This window comes from Anticarsia gemmatalis, chromosome 18, assembly GCF_050436995.1.
Source record: "Anticarsia gemmatalis isolate Benzon Research Colony breed Stoneville strain chromosome 18, ilAntGemm2 primary, whole genome shotgun sequence".
NCBI classification, from domain to species: domain Eukaryota; kingdom Metazoa; phylum Arthropoda; class Insecta; order Lepidoptera; family Erebidae; genus Anticarsia; species Anticarsia gemmatalis.
Window position 1 is genome coordinate 11,097,016 of NC_134762.1, and position 22,531 is coordinate 11,119,546.

General features: G+C 33.4%; 2 protein-coding genes across 14 annotated transcripts in view; one reads left to right on the top strand and one right to left on the bottom strand.

The window, feature by feature from the left end:
• LOC142980471 (trehalose transporter 1-like protein) overlaps window positions 1–15,862 on the top strand; it is a 57,562-nt gene extending 41,700 nt beyond the window's left edge. For 3 of the 4 annotated variants that reach the window (XM_076125878.1, XM_076125881.1, XM_076125879.1), the window contains exons 3-5: window positions 10,003–10,132; window positions 13,769–13,954; window positions 14,285–15,862. In XM_076125878.1, the coding sequence (XP_075981993.1) occupies window positions 10,003–10,132; window positions 13,769–13,954; window positions 14,285–15,420 (1,452 nt within the window). In that variant the 3' untranslated portion in view covers window positions 15,421–15,862. Of the gene's footprint in view, window positions 1–5,847; window positions 5,968–10,002; window positions 10,133–13,768; window positions 13,955–14,284 lie in introns of those variants that run through there. The other variant, XM_076125880.1, reaches the window with a different exon arrangement.
• Window positions 1–22,531, bottom strand: part of rg (A kinase anchor protein rugose) — a 399,649-nt gene that overhangs the window by 56,657 nt on the left and 320,461 nt on the right. For 7 of the 10 annotated variants that reach the window (XM_076125868.1, XM_076125875.1, XM_076125870.1 and 4 more), the window contains 2 exons: window positions 17,652–17,769; window positions 16,718–16,835 (listed from right to left, as the gene is read on the bottom strand). In XM_076125868.1, coding sequence (XP_075981983.1) covers window positions 16,718–16,835; window positions 17,652–17,769 — 236 coding nt within the window. The remainder of the gene's footprint in view (window positions 1–16,717; window positions 16,836–17,651; window positions 17,770–22,531) is intronic. The other 3 variants (XM_076125867.1, XM_076125877.1, XM_076125876.1) reach the window with 1 other exon arrangement.

Consider the following 22,531-nt stretch of genomic DNA (forward strand, 5'->3'; position numbering starts at 1 on the left):
CGTAACATTAAATTCATCGCACACGGAAACGTATACGCCACTAAAATAATACCTAAACATAACCCTTCAATAAGTAACGTTTCTCACGGCATCAAGCGCCTATTTCGGGCGTTATAATTGCCGGCTAAGAGCCGTTACATAACAACACATTCGGCATTGAGCCGGCCACAGTCGGCCGAGCTGGCGAGTCAAGTTCACGGACGTGGTTTGTGAACGACCGACACTGTAACTCTATTGATATCACAAAAGATAATGGAATAAAGCTTTTTGAAACTATTGTAACTGTAGTTGTACTATGTGTATTCACAGTGACGAACTATTTGAAGGACATTTTTAAATTAAATAATACCTTGTAATACATGTGACCCTTGTTTAGCAATAGGTCCATTTCGCGTGGTTTATGCACTTACGCAATTAAATTTTAGAAACATGTAAATTAATAGTTAAGTTAACTGTGATTAAAATCATCTCAAATACGTAATATTTTTTAGATTTTGATAGTGACTATTCATTTGTTTATAGCAAATTATAGTTATAATTTCTACTTGTAATATATTTATCTCCATAGTAATTATAAAATGTAACAAGTATTTATACACAATTAACACGTCGCAATTATTTAAAAACATATAAAACAGAAATAATTGCTTAACCTGTTATTACGCTATTTGCTTCCTGTCACGAGTGGATTAACGGAAAAACTATCTAGTAGTACTTCCTAATTGTCGCTTAGATATCAATATAATTACTATGTACTCGTAATATGTGTGGGTTTTTTCTGACTATACTTATTTAATATAGCGTCAAAACGATTGAAAACCTTCATGTATGAGACGGCTAAGCGTCCTGAATTGAACAACATTTGAAACAAATTTAAGCGTTATGTTCTAAGAAGAAACTGTACAAAAACCAAAATAAATAAACCTAAATCGTTTAATAATTGAGGCACACACAGTCTAATCAATTAGCCGACAATTCCGAGAGTAGTGTAGAGTTTCAGCATTATGAGAGGAATAAGCAAGAAACTTTGAAATTCTCATCCATGGACTGGTACAACTGGATTACTTATCAAACAATTTGTCGTCCTGTGATTCATTGCTTGACCGAGTGCAATAATACGAAAGCTTATCAAGGTGATATAATTTGTATCATATAATTGACGGCGCGGAAGCGGAAGGTTCAAGTGGAGAGATATTTTGCGCAAGCGCAGTTCTTTGTACAAGTGAAACGAGAAATGTATGACATGTCTGTCGTGCCTTTTATATGAAAATACGTATGTTTCCGACTTTACAGCGTGATGTAATCTTTTATTGTGGTTTAAATAAACTTCCTGATATTTTTGCAAGCGATAAATTAATGTACATTGACAAATTGCTTCGTACGCACACGCATAAACAAACAGTGATTTAAGAAATCATAATATTAACGCTGTTCACAAAGCGCAATTATTGCTATAAGTATTTCATAAACGTCTGCTTGTATGATTGAATAGTGTGTGAAATGAGCATGGCAAATTATAACCATTAGTTTGTATAAAAGATTTTAAGGAAAAAAAAATAAAAAATAAATATAAATATCATTGGACAACTCACACACGGTCATTTGATTCCAAACTAAGCAGAGCTTGTACTAAGGTAACCAAATAACTGATAAACATACTTATATATTTTTAAATACATACTTATATAGACAAATTGACATCCAGGCTCAGAACATATACTCGTGCTCATCACACAAAGATTTGTCCCGGGTGGGATTCGAACCCACCACACGCGGCGCTACGGTTGTTGCGGCGAGGTGACCACTTAAACCACTGCGCCAAACTTGCAGTTAAAAATGTTTGGGCTCGTCCGGGATACAATACAGTGATTTAAAGAAAAAGATGGTCGATACTTAACTTGTATAAGATACTACTACTGTTAGGGTGGGTGATCTGAAAGGTAAGGGAGAGAAGGCCCAGAAGTGAGACACTTAACCAGGCCGAATAAAAAAATAGCCTAAAAGTATTTACATCAATATCACAAAGTAAAAAATAACTTAACACAAAAAGAAAACTAATTCTCGCTAACTACTTATAACAATATTTATGCAAATGCTGCACCCGATCTGATTGACACCACGGCAATAGATAAGCGCACTGTTTACATATGCCATTAATATTTATGACTCTATTACTTGTTCATAGCTGATAATTACTGCTGATATAACGTAATTTAATATATGCGTCACATAATTGAACGAATATATTATCTTTTGACATGAGGATGAAATTTGCCATGTCAATTTTTTTGTGCTTATTTAAAGCGTCTAACCCCCCGGCTTCGAGGGTACATTAAGCGGCAGTTTATCTAGTCAATAGCGTTAAAACTCAGACAAGAAAAAATCGCTATTGAATAGATAAACTACCGCTAAATGTACTCAGAAACCGGGGGTTACTTGATAAAGTTGGGAAGAACTTAATGCTTTTATATTTCGTTCCATATCTACTTTATTATGTATCTTATCATATCTTGTTGTATTTTATGACCAATTATAGAATAAAGTTATTATTATTATAACTTTGAACTAGTCCTGAATGATCAGTGATATCGATTTGCATGTATTAAAACAGTTGTTTTGAGAAGAAATAATAGTCAAAAATATAAGATTGTAAATTATTTAAAAAACAATTTAATATATTCATAATAATTTTGTGAATATATTAAGTTAAAACAAAGTAAACGAGAATTATTCTTCATATTTATCAAGTATATTATTTTTATTGATTTTTGACTAATGCATTATGCACAGGTAATCAGATATGCTCTATAAGACACGCGCATTTACAATTATTTTAATAATATTATTTTCTTAATCTCGTTATTATTTCATGGAAATTAAGATAATAAATCGACTCGTAATTAAAAACGTTCATAGTTGCCTTCCGATATATTGTCGATGACACGTTTCAGTCTCAAAATATGACAAAAAATCACATCAATTTTGGTGAACTATTTAAATTATTTTAAGCGATGGTATCTCAAAATCAAAGTCAAGAAAGTTTGATTTCATCAACTTTACTCTTTTCAAGTATTCAAAATCGTCATAGTATTTTTTAAGCTCTTGTATGTGAGAAGAAACGGCAAGAAACTCACGGCTTGCTCTTTTTAATTGTCAATATTTTCATTTAACAATATTAATCTGTGCCTCTACCGAGATAGATAGGAAACATTTCAATAACTAAATAATAAGATAAAACCGACAAAGCCTTGTAATTATCTCGTGTAATGTAACCCGTAGCATGTTCAATAGCACAGAGACAGGTGTTTAGGTACAGTTAGAAGCGATTCTATGTGGTTTATAGGGTCATCTGTTACACAGTTTTGTTCTAGTTGACGCTCAATGTCGACAGATATTATCTGATGAGAATGCTGTCGGAAGGATTGCTTCGTTAATAACTGTATTTTAAATTAGCTAAATACTATTGGGAGGGCTAGAAACTCGAGTTCCAATTTAGCTTTTTAAGTGGGACTCGTTTTATTCAAAGAAGAATTATCTTTGATGTTTATCAATCACAGATAGACATATAAGTATTAGGACTTTTTCCAAGAGTAGAACGTTCTTGATAAATATATAAAAATTATTTTAGGCAGTATATAGAGTTATAGATCCTAGCAAAACAAACAAAACTCAAAACGTAGTAGGTAACTTCGTATCAATCGGTAAGTCAAGATAGTAAACTGTCATTACAATCTCAATTTACTTAAATAAACGACTGTTTTCAAATTGTAATCAAACTTCATGAAAAGATTTACACGAAAAGAAATGATATTTTGGTACTTACAATAATAATAATCGCAGCACGTGTTTGCTACACGTTTTTCAGTGAGAAAACGATGAAGACTATAAATAACGATTTCGTGTTGACGCAATGAAACACGTCATGAAAGATTTTCGACTACGAATTTCACGATTTATATGAAACGGTTCGTTTGTTTAATCCAAGAAACGTTAATTAAATTTTGAGGGCGGAAATTTATCAACATACTATCATCGAACTGTATCTATAGAGACGAAAACTGACTGTTTTTTTGTAAAATTGGTTTTGCGTCGACATCAACAGCACAGCAGCCTGTAGCATCGTTAAAGAAATATCAGTCATAGCAACTTACTTCACAAAAAGCTGTAACAAAATCTATTTAAAGCTCTACAACTAGTTTTTTAGACCTCTAGACTTAAGTCCGAAATGTTCCAATACATTTGCATTGATCAGCAAAAAACTGATTGATTAAATACTTATTTGCACTCGTTTCGGGAGTCGCTGACCGTAGTTGAGGACATGCCAAGAGACGTGGGACTTTATAATAGGTACCTGAGTTCACTGCCACATGATACTTTTAACTATGAGAAAATAACAATGTATTAAACAGTGTTTAATTTCAGTACATGTCTCACGACTCGTTCCCATAAGGTGAAGTAGATAACGGCTTTTTGTAGAATTTTTACTTCGTTTAGTTAACTTTATAGTCGTTTCTCATGCTATAATGCACGTTTGCATAATTTAAATATCTTTTAAATAAAAACTATGTTTTCTTTTCGCGGTACTACAAACTTTACCATCAGTGTAGATCGAAATTAATAAAAGCTTAGTGTCAAAGTAACACATTAGCAAAAGCTCGAAAGCTCACACAATATAGTTCACATGTACCAGGCGAGCATAGACTTCTAAGAAGTACAAACTGGGGCTCGGAGTGAAGGCGACGCGAGCGGCACGGTCAAGGTTGTCTTCATGCGGGTTTGCTATACCGACTCACGGCTACGTTGTTTGTCTACATCCTTCCGATATTATGTTAGCCTGGTACTTTCAACGCGGAACAGTGCGGAGCTGAGATTGTTTATTTTCTTAAGAATTTTAGATATAAAGATTATGCAGCAATTTTCTTGAGAATTCACCTATTATGTAAACTACGTATTCTTCACACAATTGTTAATCAGAATAATTTGCATTATTACATAATAGCAGAGCAAGTTTTATTAACATTTTCCTGTATAACGGATTTTGCATTTTTTTCCATGTATAACAAGTGATCGAATTCGCGAATAAGGACTAGTATGTAAATAAACTTGATCAATCAATTACATAATTAAATCGCAGTCTCACGAGACGAATAAATTGATTTCCAGAGTGTTCACGTTCAATGTCTGTAACTGACGACTTTTTGTATGTATGTATTGAAAATGTCATAGATAACAAGAGTATGTGAAAAACATACGTGGCCTTACATTCACTGTTCTCGAGAATACTATGTGATTCCAGACGTAGAGTTAACTAGATCAGCTGCTCTCGATATATAAGGGCGAGCGTACTTACAAATTAGTTAAATAACAGGGCGACAAAAAAAAATAGTGACAGTTCAAAGCATCCACGGCTATAGCTTGTTTTCTTGATATAATTTGCGGGTAAACTAACACTAACCGTGTTTGTTCACAAAGCCAAATGACAAATCAATTATTACTTTTTTCTTCTTTTTGTGTTTTCAGTTTCTAGATACTTTAGCAAATAAAACCATAAAGTCGTACCAATCTATCCAATTTGATGTAAATCATTAACAATGTTTATTGTAAACATTAAAACTTCTTTTTTATTTTCGGCTTTAGAGGATTAAAGTGGTATCATCTCAATTGATTTGAAGTACCAATAATTGCGATTTGAAGTAACCTCAATCAATTAATTGGCATTTCGCAAAGCGAAACTACCAATTGACATCCTAAATCCATCTAAAATAGTTAAAAGAATATATCCAATCAATGTCGTTTCCATTGCTCGTTTATCTCGTAATGTATAATATGTAGTATACACGTATAAAGTAGTGTATGTGGTATATGAGTGCAGTCGGTGCATGTGGCTTGTCTGTGGGGATGTTGTGCGGACACGCGGACTCGTTGGATAGACAGGACACGTTCGATTCCATCGGAATATCACTCAGTGTGAGTATTTATTTACTAGACAAAGGAATATTACAAATAATAATAATAAAAAAAATATTTGTGAACCTCGAGAAACTTATGAAAAAATCATATAATTTGTTGTCAGTCTCGTTAATAGACTTTAAGTGAATTTCACTACTTGTTTCCAATTTTAAATAGTTTCACCATTACTACTAATAACCAAATTCGTGGTGGTAGGAAAGGAAAGAAAAGGAAAGAAAAGATTTGCCTATGGCTTTTAATATAAATGCCTAGATGGAGATTGAAAATATCGTAACTGGAGCAATTATTTTAGCAATAAATTAACTGAAAGAAAAAATAATTATAATAATCTAACAACGTACGGTGCCTTTGAATATAAAAGCGCTTATTCAGTTTAATATAGCAATTTTCTATTCCTAGACTAATAACATCAAAATGTTATTTACTTAAACAATAAGCAGTTCAGTGCACTCAATGTAGTCTAACACTTTTAATTAGTTGAAAACACCTATACAAAGTCACGTATTATATCCATATTTGTCATAAACTGTTATCAGAACGCTACGATATATCTTTCAGTTGTATACAACAATAGTCTAGGTGTTTAGTCTAGGCATGTTTGCGAACACGTGTGTGAATTGTGCTGATGTCACTTACATTTGAACAGGCGGGATTTGATACTGAAATGATTTATGAAGCCTATTGCGTTAAGATTACGTTTTATGATCTAACTTATGTTTTCGTACACAGACTCTGCCATTGCTCAAAAACTAAACTTCTTCTTAAAGAATTTAATTTCTAACTAAGGTAATTAAATTTATTGGCCAATTTTTATGATGTACAATTTCTCTTTAATAACGTACGTTTCCAAAATTATATCCAATATTTGTGTTTATTTAGAATCTCTATCTTTAAATGCGACAGATAGTCAAAGAATCATAGGTAGATTGTAATCTATCTTCTATATATATGTGCCCTATATCTATCGAAAAATAACTTATGTTCATTTCAGTTACTTTCCTATTCTACGGACAGTTTCAATCATAGAAGATCTATTTTTTACGGCTTCAGTCATTACAAATACCGTTTAAAATGGTGAAAGAACCTAAGAATAGAGTTATTCTAGTCACAGTCTAGATCTTCCACTAACAATGTTACGACTAAGTTTTGTTTCTAGTTAATAGTTCCTACACATCGTCTCCTTGGCATATAAAATAATGTTTTATTGCTTTACATACAATAAAAACTTTATTTAGAATAAGGTTGTACAATTAATGAGCAATAATATATTTTGATTAAACGGGAAAAACTTGTATAATTAAACAAAAATTAGATAAAGCAATTTCAACGCTAGTTTAAATCTATTCATGAAAATGCCTGACACCTATACTTCTTTGAAACAAAATAAAATCTTAAAAATAATGTACATTACTAAAATGTAACTAGGAAAACGAATCTGGGAATTTAATATCGGTCTTAAAATGACCACAGGTATATATTTAGTTTACGATTTCCATAGTAAGATAATTTATTTACCATGTGCAAATCACGGCACAAAACAATTAGGGTGGGTCCACACGTTACCATCGCATAATAGTCAGTAATGTCACAATCAAACAACTCATTCGCGTGCCGTTCCGCTGGTTGCCTGTCATTTGTGAACCATTTATATTGAAAAACCGTCGCTAGTCTACTCATACATGTACCTACAAACTTTAACAACAAAAACCTACAATAATTTTGACCCATTATGAAATAATTTGTGTACATTTAAAAGTAATCATTTGATTGGCGTTTGTCTTACGTCAGACGAATTACGTAAAATTATTTTATGGTTCTATTTTTTAGTACTAGTCTAAGTTATTCTAGAAGTTAGATAAACGAATGATTAGGCTGATTGAGATGACTGTAATGTGAAAATAATAGACATTTATGCCACAGTTCTATGTTGAAAATTAATACAAAAAAATACAGATAAATGGTCAACACTTTTCATTTATTGTTTTAAAATCGGTTAAACACAAAAAAATTAGGAATGTGTCAATAAATATGCAGTGACATTTCACACTTTATAATAATAAGGATAAAAAAAATAATTTCATCAAAGTTTACCTGTTTCATGACTACCATAATTGCAATCGACGTCATACCATAAACAACAGCTGCAAAAATAACTGGCTGAACAAATTGAATGATCATACCGACTGTCAAGACAGATACTCATCAATTAATTAGTGATAAGTGGAGTGATTATGACGACGATGGCTCATCTCATCGCCTGCAGCCACGTGCAAACATACTCCTATGTAATTTTCTCTACATTCACGTTTCTAGATAAATATATGTTTTAGAACCAGTCACCATAATGTCACCATTGTTAATTTATATTTACCGACTAGTAGGTAAAGTGTAGATGCTACTTTACAAGATTGCGTGGTTAATAGCTGTCTACGGGGTTTGCTAAATAACCATATACCTATAGTTACATTCTGAAGAACTTGGATGCAGAACCAAAAATATAATGAATATAGTTAATAGTTATATACTAAATGTTACAGGCAGGATATTACGAACAAAACTTAAAAAAATATAATATATTAAAAAAATATCAATTAAGTCTTCTGTAATGTAATATATATTTATTTATTTAATGCCATTTTAACTCGAATGCGGTAGTAAAGTAGCAATTTATTTAAAAATGCACACCACGAGTCCTGTCAAACATTCACAGACACAATCAATTTTGTATTAATTGCGTACATCTACATGTATTATTTCTAAAACTACGTTTAGTTTACATTTTGACATTTAGACGGACCACTGAGCAGGAAGAAATAAAAAAGATTATTATAACGACTAAATATTTGCTAAAATGACTGTCTGAAATATTATTTAACTAATAAAGAATGAATAACGAATACCCACCTACATACATAATTATTTATAAGTAATAAGTTATGTCAAAAAATACATATTTTTCCTTATAGTGTACTAAAAATAGCAACACAATTATATAGAATGATTGTCACATAAGGGTTAATGTCCGAAATTTTCACTAAGCACCGTTTTTTGCCATAACTATGTGAGAATAAAACTGTCGTTTCACGGCAATTCGCTCAATATAATGATTTGTACTTTAGTATGATTCAAAAACGTATATTCATAAACGTAATATTCAATCACGTAGACCATATTTATAAATACAATTGTGTACAAAAACTAAATAAATAGATAAATGATGGGTGGTTGTTTCATATTATCCTGTTAGCCCAGCACAGGAATCGAATCCGAAAAAAAAATAGCAATCGCAAATCAGATACTTTTTAAATTGACTATATTAAAGTATTATATCAGTAGCTCGATTCTCTGCCACTATAAACTACCAACAACCGACTAGCTAACGAGAAAAAATTGTATGAAAATCTGATCAGCGCCTCTAACAGGCGTCGTAGGAACTATTTTGGCAGTACATTTCATTTGTCAAACTTTCGATACTCGACTTGAAAGTAACAATGAATAAGAAATATAACATTTTATGACCTAGGTCGTCTAATAAGTATTCATAAAATTTTATATGCGATTTTTATAGGCTGATTGACCAGGTCATCATAAAGCAGCAGAGATGCGTGACACTTCCAAGCAGTTAGGTAGCGTTATCATAATGATACGCTTTAAAGTAATTACAGTAATATTGTTTTCTGAACGATTCAAACATGCGTTAACGACTACTATAATTTCAGCGTTGATTACTGTAAAAACTATTCAATTGTTATCCACGGTTGTAGGTCTAAATGTATGTAAATCAACTTTTTTCGTTGCAAATTGCTTAGAACTAAATTGTTCATGAGTTTGATAACGTGATCGTAACTAGAGCCTCTTTAAAATCTATTAGTATTTTTTGGTAATTTTAATTTTATTTTCAAATAATGTGATATTGTTGATAGTACAATTCTAAATGGATAATCTAGCGTTTTTATAATCATCAAACCTCTTTGTTTAAAGACTATTTTTTATCTCGAATACTTGTATTAACCAGGAGTTCATAAATTACAGGTACTGGCGGCACTGGCCGCGCAGTCCATCAACATATCGGTAGGGTTCTGTCAAGGCTTCTCAGCAGTTCTGCTGCCCCAGTACACGTTTGAATATCCAGCGATATCATACGAGGAAGCTTCATGGATTGGTAAGTTTAATAACTTTATACTTCTTAAACGAGACTTACTTAATTATTATTACTTAGTCAATCAAAAAATGCAGTCTTCAATACATAAGCAGCAATGATAGTTAATTTTGTTTTTAAGCTGTACCTCGATTCTGTAAATTCGATACTAACGTCACGCTATCGAATACCATACATTGCTATCGACCTACTCGTTAGAAAACCGGCAGCAATCCGGCAGAGAATCGCGACCTATCGAGTATCGAAAACTTGACATTTAAAGTGAGAAAAAATTTCGTTCTGAAAATTTGTTCTTTAAATAAAATTTTATTGGTAATAATTGTGTATAAACTAATTTTAAATATATTATACTCGTATAGTGGATTAAAAATAATCATGAAAGGTATTATTCTCATAAATAATAATTATAGTCTACTTTAAACGGTACTAGTGAAAATAAATCAATATCATAAAAATATCATAATTATTGTTGTTCAACGAAACATTATCAACACAAAAAAAGAATCAGCGTCTTTTTTTTTCTACGTTAAAGCAGGCAAAGGAGACAATATCTTTTCAGCCTCGTTGGCCTCGTCTTTCTTAAAATATCCAATAAAGATTATTAAAATAATTTATTAAAATTAAAAATGGAAAGAATATTTTATTTCGAAATTCGAATTTCGAATTGCCCCATAGTGCGCTCCAGCAAAAAAAATATTTATTTTATTTTATTTTATTTTAATGTTTGGTGGAAAATAGCGCCATTGAAGAACATAGTTGTCGCGAAAATCCGCTAGGGGCGCTGATCAATTTTTCATACAAAATTTTTCGATAGCTACTCGTTACTCGATACTCGATAGTTGTACAGAATCGCGGTACTGCTCACAAAATTCAACTAAACCAACATAAAGATGCTGGACCTCAACATTTTCATAATGTATGTTTCAATACTATGAATAATTCTCTGTCAAAGCATTTAAGCTTTGTCAAATAGATAATAATAGCAGCCCCAAGGATTTATGCGTCGTAAAAACTAAACCTAATACATTATTCATGTACAAGATTCGTAGAATCAATTGACCTGCGGTGTGTCTATGTAGTCCTAGTAACATCGCCTTGGAGCACACCTGGCAGACTTTAAATACAAAACACGAATTTCTGTTTTTATAACAAAAAATAATTAGCTATTCGAATTAAATCATAATACTAGATCAAACTTGCTATAAAATAGAAAATTATACTAGATTACCTTGTAGGGCTTCTAGACAATTTGGAAATGATTCATAACCACGTTATTTAAAAAATCACAAACTAATGAAAGCGTATTTCGCCCTTCTTTCGTACCAAATCTATACTAATATTATAAAGCTGAAGAGTTTGTTTGTTTGTTTGTTTGTTTGTTTGAACGCGCTAATCTCAGGAACTACTGGTCCGATTTGAAAAATTCTTTCAGTGTTCGATAGCTCAGTTATCGAGGAAGGCTATAGGCTATATAACATTACGCTAGAATCATTAGGAGCGGAGTAGCAACGAAAAATGTTAAAAAAACGGGGTAAATTTTGACTCATTCTCTTAAGTGACGCAAGCGAAGTTGCGTGGGTCAGCTAGTGGGCATTAAACTGTGACACGATTAAGATCGTATCCCCTAGAAGATTATAAGTTACTTTTCGGCGGGCGATAACGCGGATCTAAGCTAGCATTAAATCCAAATAAAATAGGATTCAGAAATATATTCATACGATAAACACATGAAAACGCCTTAAAGAAACTGAAAGTAATCGTGAATGTATTTGGCAATAGGTATTGTTTACGTTTTATTTTGAGAACGGCGTCGTCGGGCCTCTACCACCGCGTTTCAACCTCAATGGAGAGCTAAATATATCGTGTACAGAAGTGACGTCACAATGAAAAGCTTTTGAGATTTGAGATTATTATTGATTTTACAATATCACTTTAGAAAAGAAAAGTGAGAGACGGGAAACGAACATTACATGAATGTATGGATGTTTTTAAATGGATTTAAGCGATTTTAAGTAGGGAACCTTCAAGCAAACTATCGTAAAATGTATGACACTCTACAGTCTCTCAGTTAAACAGTCATTCTTAACGAAAGTTAAATGTTTAACAACGTGTAGTCAATATAATGTCAATTCCCTAACAAAAACAAAAACCTACATTGGTTTTAAAAACTTATATGATTTCCTATATAATGACTTTTATACGCGTACGACAAAACTAAATCAGCATACTTAATGCTCAATTTACTGGCAAGTGTTACTAAGCAGATTGACTATACAAACAAGGGGACATACAAAGCGATAATTATTCCACAATCACTTCGATAAGTGACAAATCAACAAGCAAACACACAATGTGTGTGTGCAGATATTACAGTTCAAACATCATGTACCAGGAGATAAGACGACGACAGGAGGGTAAGGGACTAAGCTTGCGGGTGTATAGCGGGACACGTTTACTGTGTAGGTACTAGGGTAGCAGAAGTTATGAGAATGTGGAAGGTGTTTGGGATAGTCGTGAAGTAGAGGGTTTTATGGGATGAGGTAGTTTTCTTGTAAGCAGATTTTGGTTGCGAGAGTGCGTTAAGAAAATGTTCTTACCATATTACCTAAGTATTAGATTTGACGTAGTTTATAGTGCGTTCCACGATGTTTTCATAATTTTGTCTATAAGTGCCATATCGTCACAGATCAATGATCTATTATTTGATTTTTATTTGTAAAATATGCTTGGACACAAAAATGTCGTTCAGTATTATGTACCATGCCACCTATATCATGTATTATGTACTGTCTAAGTAAAAAGGACGAAAATGATTCACTTTGTAAATAATAAATTCAACAGTAGCTTGATGTCAACATTTATATTTAACCACACGTAGTAAACAAACAACAAAATCACGTGAACTCTAATTTTCTCAGAAAATAAACTGTCTATTTCCATTTCCAATATTTGCACGAAAAATGTGGTACTTCTTCAAACGTTCATACAAAAAGTATGTGTGTTTATAATTAACATTACCGTCAATAATCGCTTTTCTGAGAGTTTGTATCAAAACATTAATTCGATGTAAATTATTTTTCAACATAATTAGCTGACAAATATTAGTTTACCAACTGCTATTTTTGGATTTGTATTAGTAACAGCTGTACTAACTAACGTTGCTAAAATTTCGTTTAATTTGCATTAGAGCAAAATATTTTAAATTAAGTACTGAAATGAGTAACATTTTTCATTATTATTGCTTGATTTGTGCCAACGCACAGAGGGTCACTATTAAATATGACGTTAATAGTTCTAGGTTTGTCACGCAATCAGAGGAACTACTTTCCTAACTCGATAAAAAACAATGGACTAGGTTCACAAATCCTTAACAGATTATTCACTCAATAAGATATTGTGCTTTACCACATGCTTCTAATATTATTGTGAAAAATTTGTAAGGATGGATGTATGTCTAATACATACATTTCATTATTTACGAAAACTGCTGGACGGATTTTAATGAAATTTACTACAATAATAGCTTATAACTGAGATTAACACATAAGATACTTTATACGGGGTCGAAGTGGCGGGCAAAAGCTAGAATTGTATAAGCGACAATCAACATACTAAAGATGATATTTTCTTCTATTACAGCAAGTTTGGGAGTAATATCGAACCCTATCGGAGCTCTCCTGGGCGGTATGATGGTGGACGCGGTGGGCAGGCGACTGCTGCTGCAGTCTATAGTGCTACCGAACCTGGTGGGCTGGCTGGTCATAGCCTTCTCCGAGACTTACGTGTTCTTGTGCATCGGAAGGTTTATTACTGGATTTACTATCGGTGAGTTCTTTTACCATATTATAAAACTAAATAATATAAATGAACGGTAGATAATGATAAAGTAAACGACTTGAGATAGTATAGTCGATTGCTAAAACAATAAAAAGGTGCTAGAATAGAATAATAATTTATTTCTCTTTCACAAGAGAAATAAATTATTATTTCTTTTGTGAAAGAGAAATAAATTATTGTCTGATGTTGGAAATCTAATAAAATGTTTGTTAATTACTATTCAGTAATTACTAATAGCGCGAATTTCCTTGTAATTTGTGAAACGAATGCAGCAAGCTACGTTTGAAATTGCTAATTAATTTCTATTATTTATTCCAGGTATGTCAACAGTCTCCTATATCTATGTTGCTGAGATCACGACACCTGAAAAGCGTGGAGTTTTAAGTGCCTTAGGACCTGGTCTCGTCTCTACTGGAATCTTCATCGTCTACTCTTTAGGAGCCTTCGTCCATTGGAGGAAAGTAGCAGCTATTTGCGCTGGAGTTTCCCTCCTCACTCCATTCTTAATGTACTTCGTCCCAGAGTCACCTCTCTGGCTAGCTTCCAAAGGACAAATGAAAGAAGCCTATAACGCAATGTTTTGGCTGAGGCAAAACAACAACACAGCTCAACAAGAACTAATGGAATTCACCAAAGACAGGAAAGCTGGAGAAACCATGACTTTCAGACAAAAACTAAATTTATTCAAACGGCGAAGCGTCGTCAAACCTTTTGCTTTACTGATCATCTTTTTCATCTTCCAAGAAATGTCTGGTATTTACGTTATTTTGTACTACGCAGTGGACTTCTTCAAGTCAGTCGGGACAAGTGTCAATGAGTTCACAGCATCTATCATCGTTGGAGGAGTTAGAGTTTTCATGGGGGCAGTTGGAGCTTGTCTCATCAACAGTTTTAGAAGAAAAACATTAGCGGCTACTTCAGGTCTTTTACTCGGAGTCGCTATGTTAGGAGCCGCCGTATGCGACAGTGTGAACGGACCACCATTAGTAAAACTAGCATGTGTATTATTACACGTGTCTTTCAGTATGGTGGGCTTCCTACAGCTGCCATGGATCATGTCAGGAGAACTTTACCCTCAAGACATCAGAGGAGTCATGTCAGGTGCTACCTCATGCTGTGCCTATGTCCTCATCTTCTTCAATATCAAAACATATCCACAGTTAGAAAACTTACTAACTAGTAATGGTACTCTATACCTTTTCGGAGGTTGTGCCTTACTCGGAGCAGCGTATTGCTATTTCTTCCTACCAGAAACTAAAGGCAAGACGTTAACTGAAATCATGAGGCAATTTGATGAAGAGAAGAAAGACCCAGAAGCTGGGTATGTCAAAGAAAAACCTGGTTTGGAAGGTAAACCAGTACAAAGGCGGCATAGTGCAGGAGCGTCAGTCAACCTAGAGAAGAAAGCTCAGTGGGCGCAAGAAGAAAAAAAGACGTCGAACCACTGCGAGTAACCTCCTCACATCTCATGCTAGCCTAGTACTTGTAGTTTAAAACTTAGTTACCAATGAATTTGTATAGTTAACTATTTTTAATATATTCAAGTTTTGTGATCAGTATTAATTAGGATGTTTTTAAAGTGTTTTGATAATGTTACATTCCATTAGTTTTTTAATAAATGTGACTGTAGGTTAAAAGTTTGCCTAGTTGTAAGTACAAATAACGAATTGGATGTACTGAATGTAAGTAACTATTTTATACTTAGAAGAAAATATTTTTAGATACATATTTGTTGAAAAATACAAATTATTTATTTGTGAAAGATATAGGGTGTGTAATAATGTATGAGTTATTAATACAGGGTGAATGAAATATGGATGCAATATTAATAGACTTATATAAGAGAGATAATAATAAAACTGTGATGGGAGTGAATAAACGTGTGTTGTTTATAAACATTGTTTTATTTATAATTTAATTACTTATAATGGCTCAGAGATCATCAAAGGTGACGGAAATGAGGTCGACTGAAATTATTCAAAGATAAATATTTACGTAGAGAGGAAAGTTCTGTTATTATAATAATGTAAACTACTGTGAATATATTATGTACAATACATAAACTATGATACTCTCAGCCGTCTTATCTACTCTACAATAAAATTAGAAATTGTGACTTCGTATTTAAAAGATTCTTTTCAAGAACTGTTTTCTTTACCGCTTGTTAATCAAAAAATCAATTCATAATACAGATCAAACATACAACAGTGCTGAGAATTGTCCATATTCTCTTGAATTATATTTTAATAAAACTTTGTAATAATCAAAGACAATGTGGTTAACACGTCTACCCCAAACATTTCTTAAGGTTTTTTCTACTCAAAATGATAACCTTTTTCGATAAACGTCCATATCCTACGGCTATAAATTTCGTTAGCAATTTTAAAAAATCATACAGTATTTAAAAAATTATACTCGCAGCGCCATCTATACAAATCGATAGATAACATCAATACAGTTGCTGACAAGTACAAAAAGAAAACGACTGCGCGTCGAAGCCTTTTAGTACGCCGTAGGTTACATAGATGGCAGCACCACCATTATGTTCTTACTTTTTTTAGCTCGTTTTACAACCTTTACAAAATGTTTCGTTCCTTTTATTTTAACAAAAATAAGTTAATAGTACGTAAACTCGTTTGCTGCTTTCATAAAAAAATCTAATGCTTAAGCAAAAATTAACTATGAAAGATTTCCGCCGTTCGTATTTTTTGTACCCGTAAATAAAAGTACAACTAAATAGTGTGGACTTACCTGGACTGTGGGATGCCGTACTTGATGCCCACGCCCACTCTGGGCAAGGCCTTGATGACCTTCTTCACCGTGGCTTGATCCGGGAATGCGAAGAATATCGACGCTGAAACGTAACAGACTGTTTATCATCGTGGGTAAGAACTATCAATTATTTCTTATAAAGAAACTATGAATAAATTTTCTTGCAGTTTATATGACCATGATGAATGAAGATGAAAGATTCATAAATAACTAATTGTATTCTTTTTTTTATTGCGGTCTACAAGAGATTTGAATGTCTGCTTTAAACCCAGGACTCAGAACTTTAATAACTTAGAATTGTAGTTAAAAGTAACTGACAAGGAAAGCTAAACAGACCACCGCTGCACCGTAGCTATAGTGATAAGCAATATAACAATGATAAGAGAAAAGATTTTGAAATAATAAATCAATAATTTACTACTGAATTATTCAGTTGCAGATTCAGGGTATTTATATTAAACGATTTGGGCCCACTCTACCCGAGTTTAAAAGTGAAAATCAGATATATTTAGAAGCGTATGACATAGTGCTCTAGTAATAAACGTATAATTCTGTTAACACTCACTCTAGCATTAACAGAATAATACAACTATAGCGTGATTATATGATAATGATATGACACTTACTCCGTCGCTAACAGAATTTCACTTTAAAAAAGACAACTCCTGCATTAAGAATTGCTCTTGTGTCGTACAAATATAGAAATAACGGACAAGGAGTACAACCACATGCGAAACAAGTATTTGAGGATCATACAAATACTTCTATGTGGGAATCGAACCGACAAACTCCTGACGCAATGGTAGCGGCGTGGAGACCTAAACCATTGCGCCACGGTGGCAGTCAAAATTATCCTTCAGCGTTAACAACATAATACAATCATGACATGTTATGATAATGATATGACACTCACTCCGGCTGGCCAGGAACATCTCGATGGCCACATTCTGAAGCAGGTAGCGTCGTGAGAAGATGGCGCGGATCTCGCTGAAATACCACTTGCCATGGAGGTGCTCGCAGTATTTCAACACCTGGAATAAATAGAAAATACAAGGGTTAATAGATAAATAAAAAACCAATATCATTGGACAACTCACACACGGTTATTTGATTTCAAATTAAGCAGAGCTTGTACTATGGTACCCAAGTAACTGATAAACAGACTTATGTACTTCTAAATACATACTTATATAATACACTGAAGACAGTCGGTCTTAGAACAAAACTATAATTGAATTGTAATGAGTATTTGAAGGTATAAAATCGATCAAAAAAATAAATGTAGGTAGTTTTTAAAAAGCGTTTAAAGATTATTTATTGCTCTATAACAAGTATTTTTCTTAAAATAAGGAGGTAGGAAATGCTTTTTAATTTGAAAACCGAGGTTCTTTTTTCAAATTTCACCTGTGTACTGCAGATTACATATGCCGCGCCCCGTGGCTAAAAAGATGACTTTTGTTAGACTATGTATGTATGGAGGACTTACCTGAATTACAAGTCGTCACGTTCACGGTCATAGAGAGTAATAAAATACTGCATAATATACTTAACTTACCCTGTTTAGTAGAAAAAAAGATCGAACCTGACTGCAAAGGAGTTATCCAAAACACAAGGACTAAAGTTCATACACAAAGATTTAATCTGGCCACTAAAACCTGAGTACATCTTCAATTAAAAGCTCAACCACTTTATTATATCCCAAGAACGCAAATTTCTTCATAAAACATAAAAATAAATTTAAAACTTATTCACGAACAATTTAAAAGCAATGTCACATTCAAAATACGACATAAACGCATGTACTAAACACTTAGTCATAAACACGTCCGATAGATGGCGTTGTGTTAAAAATAGCCTCTTATAACCAAATAACGTTGAGTCGTAAAAGTGTAGAAATGTCTTGGCAATAAAAGTTCGTTAAGACTAATTTATTATGTACAATAATTGTGTAAATCAAGTCTGTACGAGTGTTACATACTTACTTATATTGTTTTAATGTGTTCCTCTAATGGTCACTTTAAATTATCTTGTTGCTTTGACTTCTGTACTGGCTATACGTTTTCTTTACGTATGTAGACATATATATTTTTTTCTAAGAATGATTTATATGGGAAATGAGACATTATTCGATGGTATTTTATCTTCAGTTTATGCATTAAAATAATTAGGATTTCAGTTCGTAAATTAGAGTACGAATTTTATGTGTTATGTTCTGGCTAGTTTGATTTATTGATTGCAAAGGATATAGCTATGCCTTTCATTTTCTTTCAGAAAGAAAAGGAAAAAGTTAAAATACTAAGTATTTGGGGACTGAATGATTCAAGATAGCAAATGTTATAAAGTTTTTTGCTACATACTGTTAAGCCATTTGCATATAGCGTATATCCTATAATCAATGTTAAACTTAACTAAGCTTTACAAAAATTATTAAGTATCCGAAATCACAGTCCGTCTCATCAAACTGAACACCACTCAATACTCACCCATTCAAATCTACAAACAAAAGCGCAAGCATTGTTTCACCACACATACACGTGTCATACTCTCATACAAACATACAAAACACAGCATTGTGTACTAATTGGCATACGAGATGGATTGCCGCGCTCATTCTATGCAACAGTCATGGGGTGCCCGAGGTATAGTGATGGGGTAGCCGCAGGGTACCCGCGGGGTGTCTTTGTATTGTGAGAAACGCCATCTGGCGGTAATGTTGTGAACTGATTTCTGTTTTGTTGTTGCTAATTTGATTTTTGTAGGGTGGATAATAGATTTGGTGGATTGTTTTTGATGTTGTTGAAATAAGTACAATTTTAGGACGATAATTAGGTCGTAGATCGTTAAGTGAATAATTGTAGATTATAAAAATAAATCTCATAAAATACCTGACTTATTGGCAACACCTTTATCAGATACTAGCTGACCCACGCAACTTCGCTTGCGCCACTTAAGATAATCAAAATTTTCCCCGTTTTTGTAACATTTTTCACTGTTACTCTGCTCCTATTGATCGTAGCGTGATGATATATAACCTATAGCCTTCCTCGATAAATGGGCTATCTAACACTGAAAGAATTTTTCAAATCGGACCCGTAGTTCCCGAGATTAGCGCGTTCAAACAAACAAACAAACAAACAAAAAAACAATCAAACAAACAAACAAACTCTTCAGCTTTATAATATTAGTATAGATGCAACAAATAAAATTTTAAGTACCTATCGCTTAGGGATTACGTAGAAAACTAAAATTAGCTTAAGCAACTTCAAAATCATAACAATTAAGAACGTTTCAATGTTTGTAAATAAAAACGAAAAAAAAAAACAACACATATTTTTTAACAAAAATCTCTTGCATTTATATCCCACTTTACTCGTCATCGAATGCTTTCATACCCTTCATAACGAGTGTCATAGAGCGCTGAGAGCTCTCGACACACCCTCGAACACTCTCGAACACTATACGTACACTAATCGTTGAAATGATTCACAATAGAGCACCCTTTATAATGATACTTGAGTAGAACAGTGAGAAAACAAGCTGTAGTAGTTTTTGATGTCTACTTGAAAATTTGTGGTTATGTTAATTAATTGATAAACAAAAACTTGTGTATCAATTTTGGTAAAAAAGAGGTTTTGGATTCGTAAGAGCTTTTATGCCCATCGCACGTCTTGCTTTAGAAGTATGTAGGTATTTGTGCTATAAAAAATTGTTTATTGACTAAAGATTGCAATATTGTTTTAGAATGAGAAGATTATTTGATACAATTATTTAATTTAATGTTATTAAGAAGGGTTTATTAGTAACTTGGATCGCAACAGTCTAACTTTCGTAACTGTATTACAAACAGATTTTTAAACCTATCCAATAAAGGCGCCTAAAATGTCTAGGAATGTGCCTAGGCAAAGACTAGGCTAGAATAAATAAATCCAGCAATAGATAATAAAAAAGTAATATTTACACGTTTTTTCTCTATAAAGTCTAATAAAAGTTTTCCCAATAAGCCACACGTATGTACCAGGGCATCATAACCACGGTAGCGGTATCACAAGGGCGCAGTACAAACGTCCTGTTCAATTGTATCGCAATTTGTCAAGGACCCCTCTAATAGCACTACAGAGGGTTGAACAAAACTCTATGACAGATAAACAAACAAGTGTCTGGTTTGTGTTGCGAGTTTGCGAAAGTAATGGGATATTAGATGTAAATTAGAAAAAGTTTTGTATTTGTTAATAGCATATATTGCACTTAAAAGGACTATACAAAATTGCTATTTCACTACTTTAACGTTTCATTTTAAATTATCATTTCATTGGTTAAGTAAATGTTAATGAGAAACAAGACAGTGACACACGTAGTTTTCTATATGCATAAGTAAAAAGCTTTTTCGTTGGTACGGGAGGGTAAAAAAATAACCAAAGCAATTTTCATTAGAGTTTATAAGAGACAGGATTGAGTAAAGTAAATAACTTCGTTATTAAAAGCATAATGACAGTATTCTATGCTCTTTCATGCTATTGTCTTATGAACTTGATATTGATAATTAAATGGTTAGTCTCTAGTCCTCGGTTTCGCCACTTCTGAATAAGTTTGGGCAGATTTTTATTATTACATTCATTAACTTGCTTTCACTTTATCTATTTGATAAGGTAACCAATAGTTATCTGTAAGCCGCGGAACTGGCATTAAACGTCTCTAAAATTTATGTGTAACAATGCTTTATTGAATTCCCACATAACTTAAATGTACTAAGTTAAATCCATGTAAGTTATGCGCGGCGGTGCTCCCTACAATCTGCGGCACACACTCGCGCCCGCGAGGCGATGCAAACACTCACTCGCAGATAGATCACGAATAATCACGATACATCACATATACGTGACTTTACGTCATATCACACGTGAGCTTATCAGTACGTATTATAAAACAAATAAAACTCCCTCGCTCTGTCTGTTTGAGATTAAGTCAAAAATTACTGAACAGGTTGTCACCGATAGATAGCATCTAAAGTAAATGTTAGCTGTATGGGTGCTAGTGTAAATTGTCTAAAATATGATATGGCTTGTTTTTATTCTTCTCTGGTCTCTGCCTAGCCCCATGGGAAGAAGGCGTAATTTTATGTATGTACATATGAATGTATGACATGGCTTTTTAAAGGCATGCAAATAATGGTAACTAACGAAGTAATAAGTCTTTTCGACCGGTTAGAGCTAGGTTCGCGAACTCGCCATCCAAAGTACAATTCCCGAAAAAAGAAATGCGTTTATCTCCAATATATACAACAAAATAATAATAAGCACAATAAATAAATCTCATATCACAAAAATTTGGCGCATCACATCACGCGAGTGGAGCTCTCCACGTGTCATTTCCCACGCATCCGACGGGTCACACGTGGTATCGTGACTGTGTACCATTAACACCTAATGGCGGCGCAGCATCTATTCACAGATCGTGCCGTCATTACTCTGTTCGTGTCCATGATGCATTAGTTAAAGTGTTGCAGGAAGAATATTTTTACGTCACGTGTCCTACAATCGGATAAATACTTATTTTTTTCTTTCTAGGGTACCCTACCCGTCCTTGGCCAGCGTGGTGGACTCAAGGCCTAACCCCTCCCCTTCGTTTGGGAGGAGACCCTTGCCCTGCAGTGGGACAGTAATAAGTTGAAAAAGAAAAAAGGGTACCATTCCCAAAGGGTTAAACGGTGGTCCCGTATGACAAGATATGAATGAGGCAAGGGAAGCCTGTAAGATCGTACCAAGTGGCGTTCTTTAGTCTCTGCCTACCCCTATG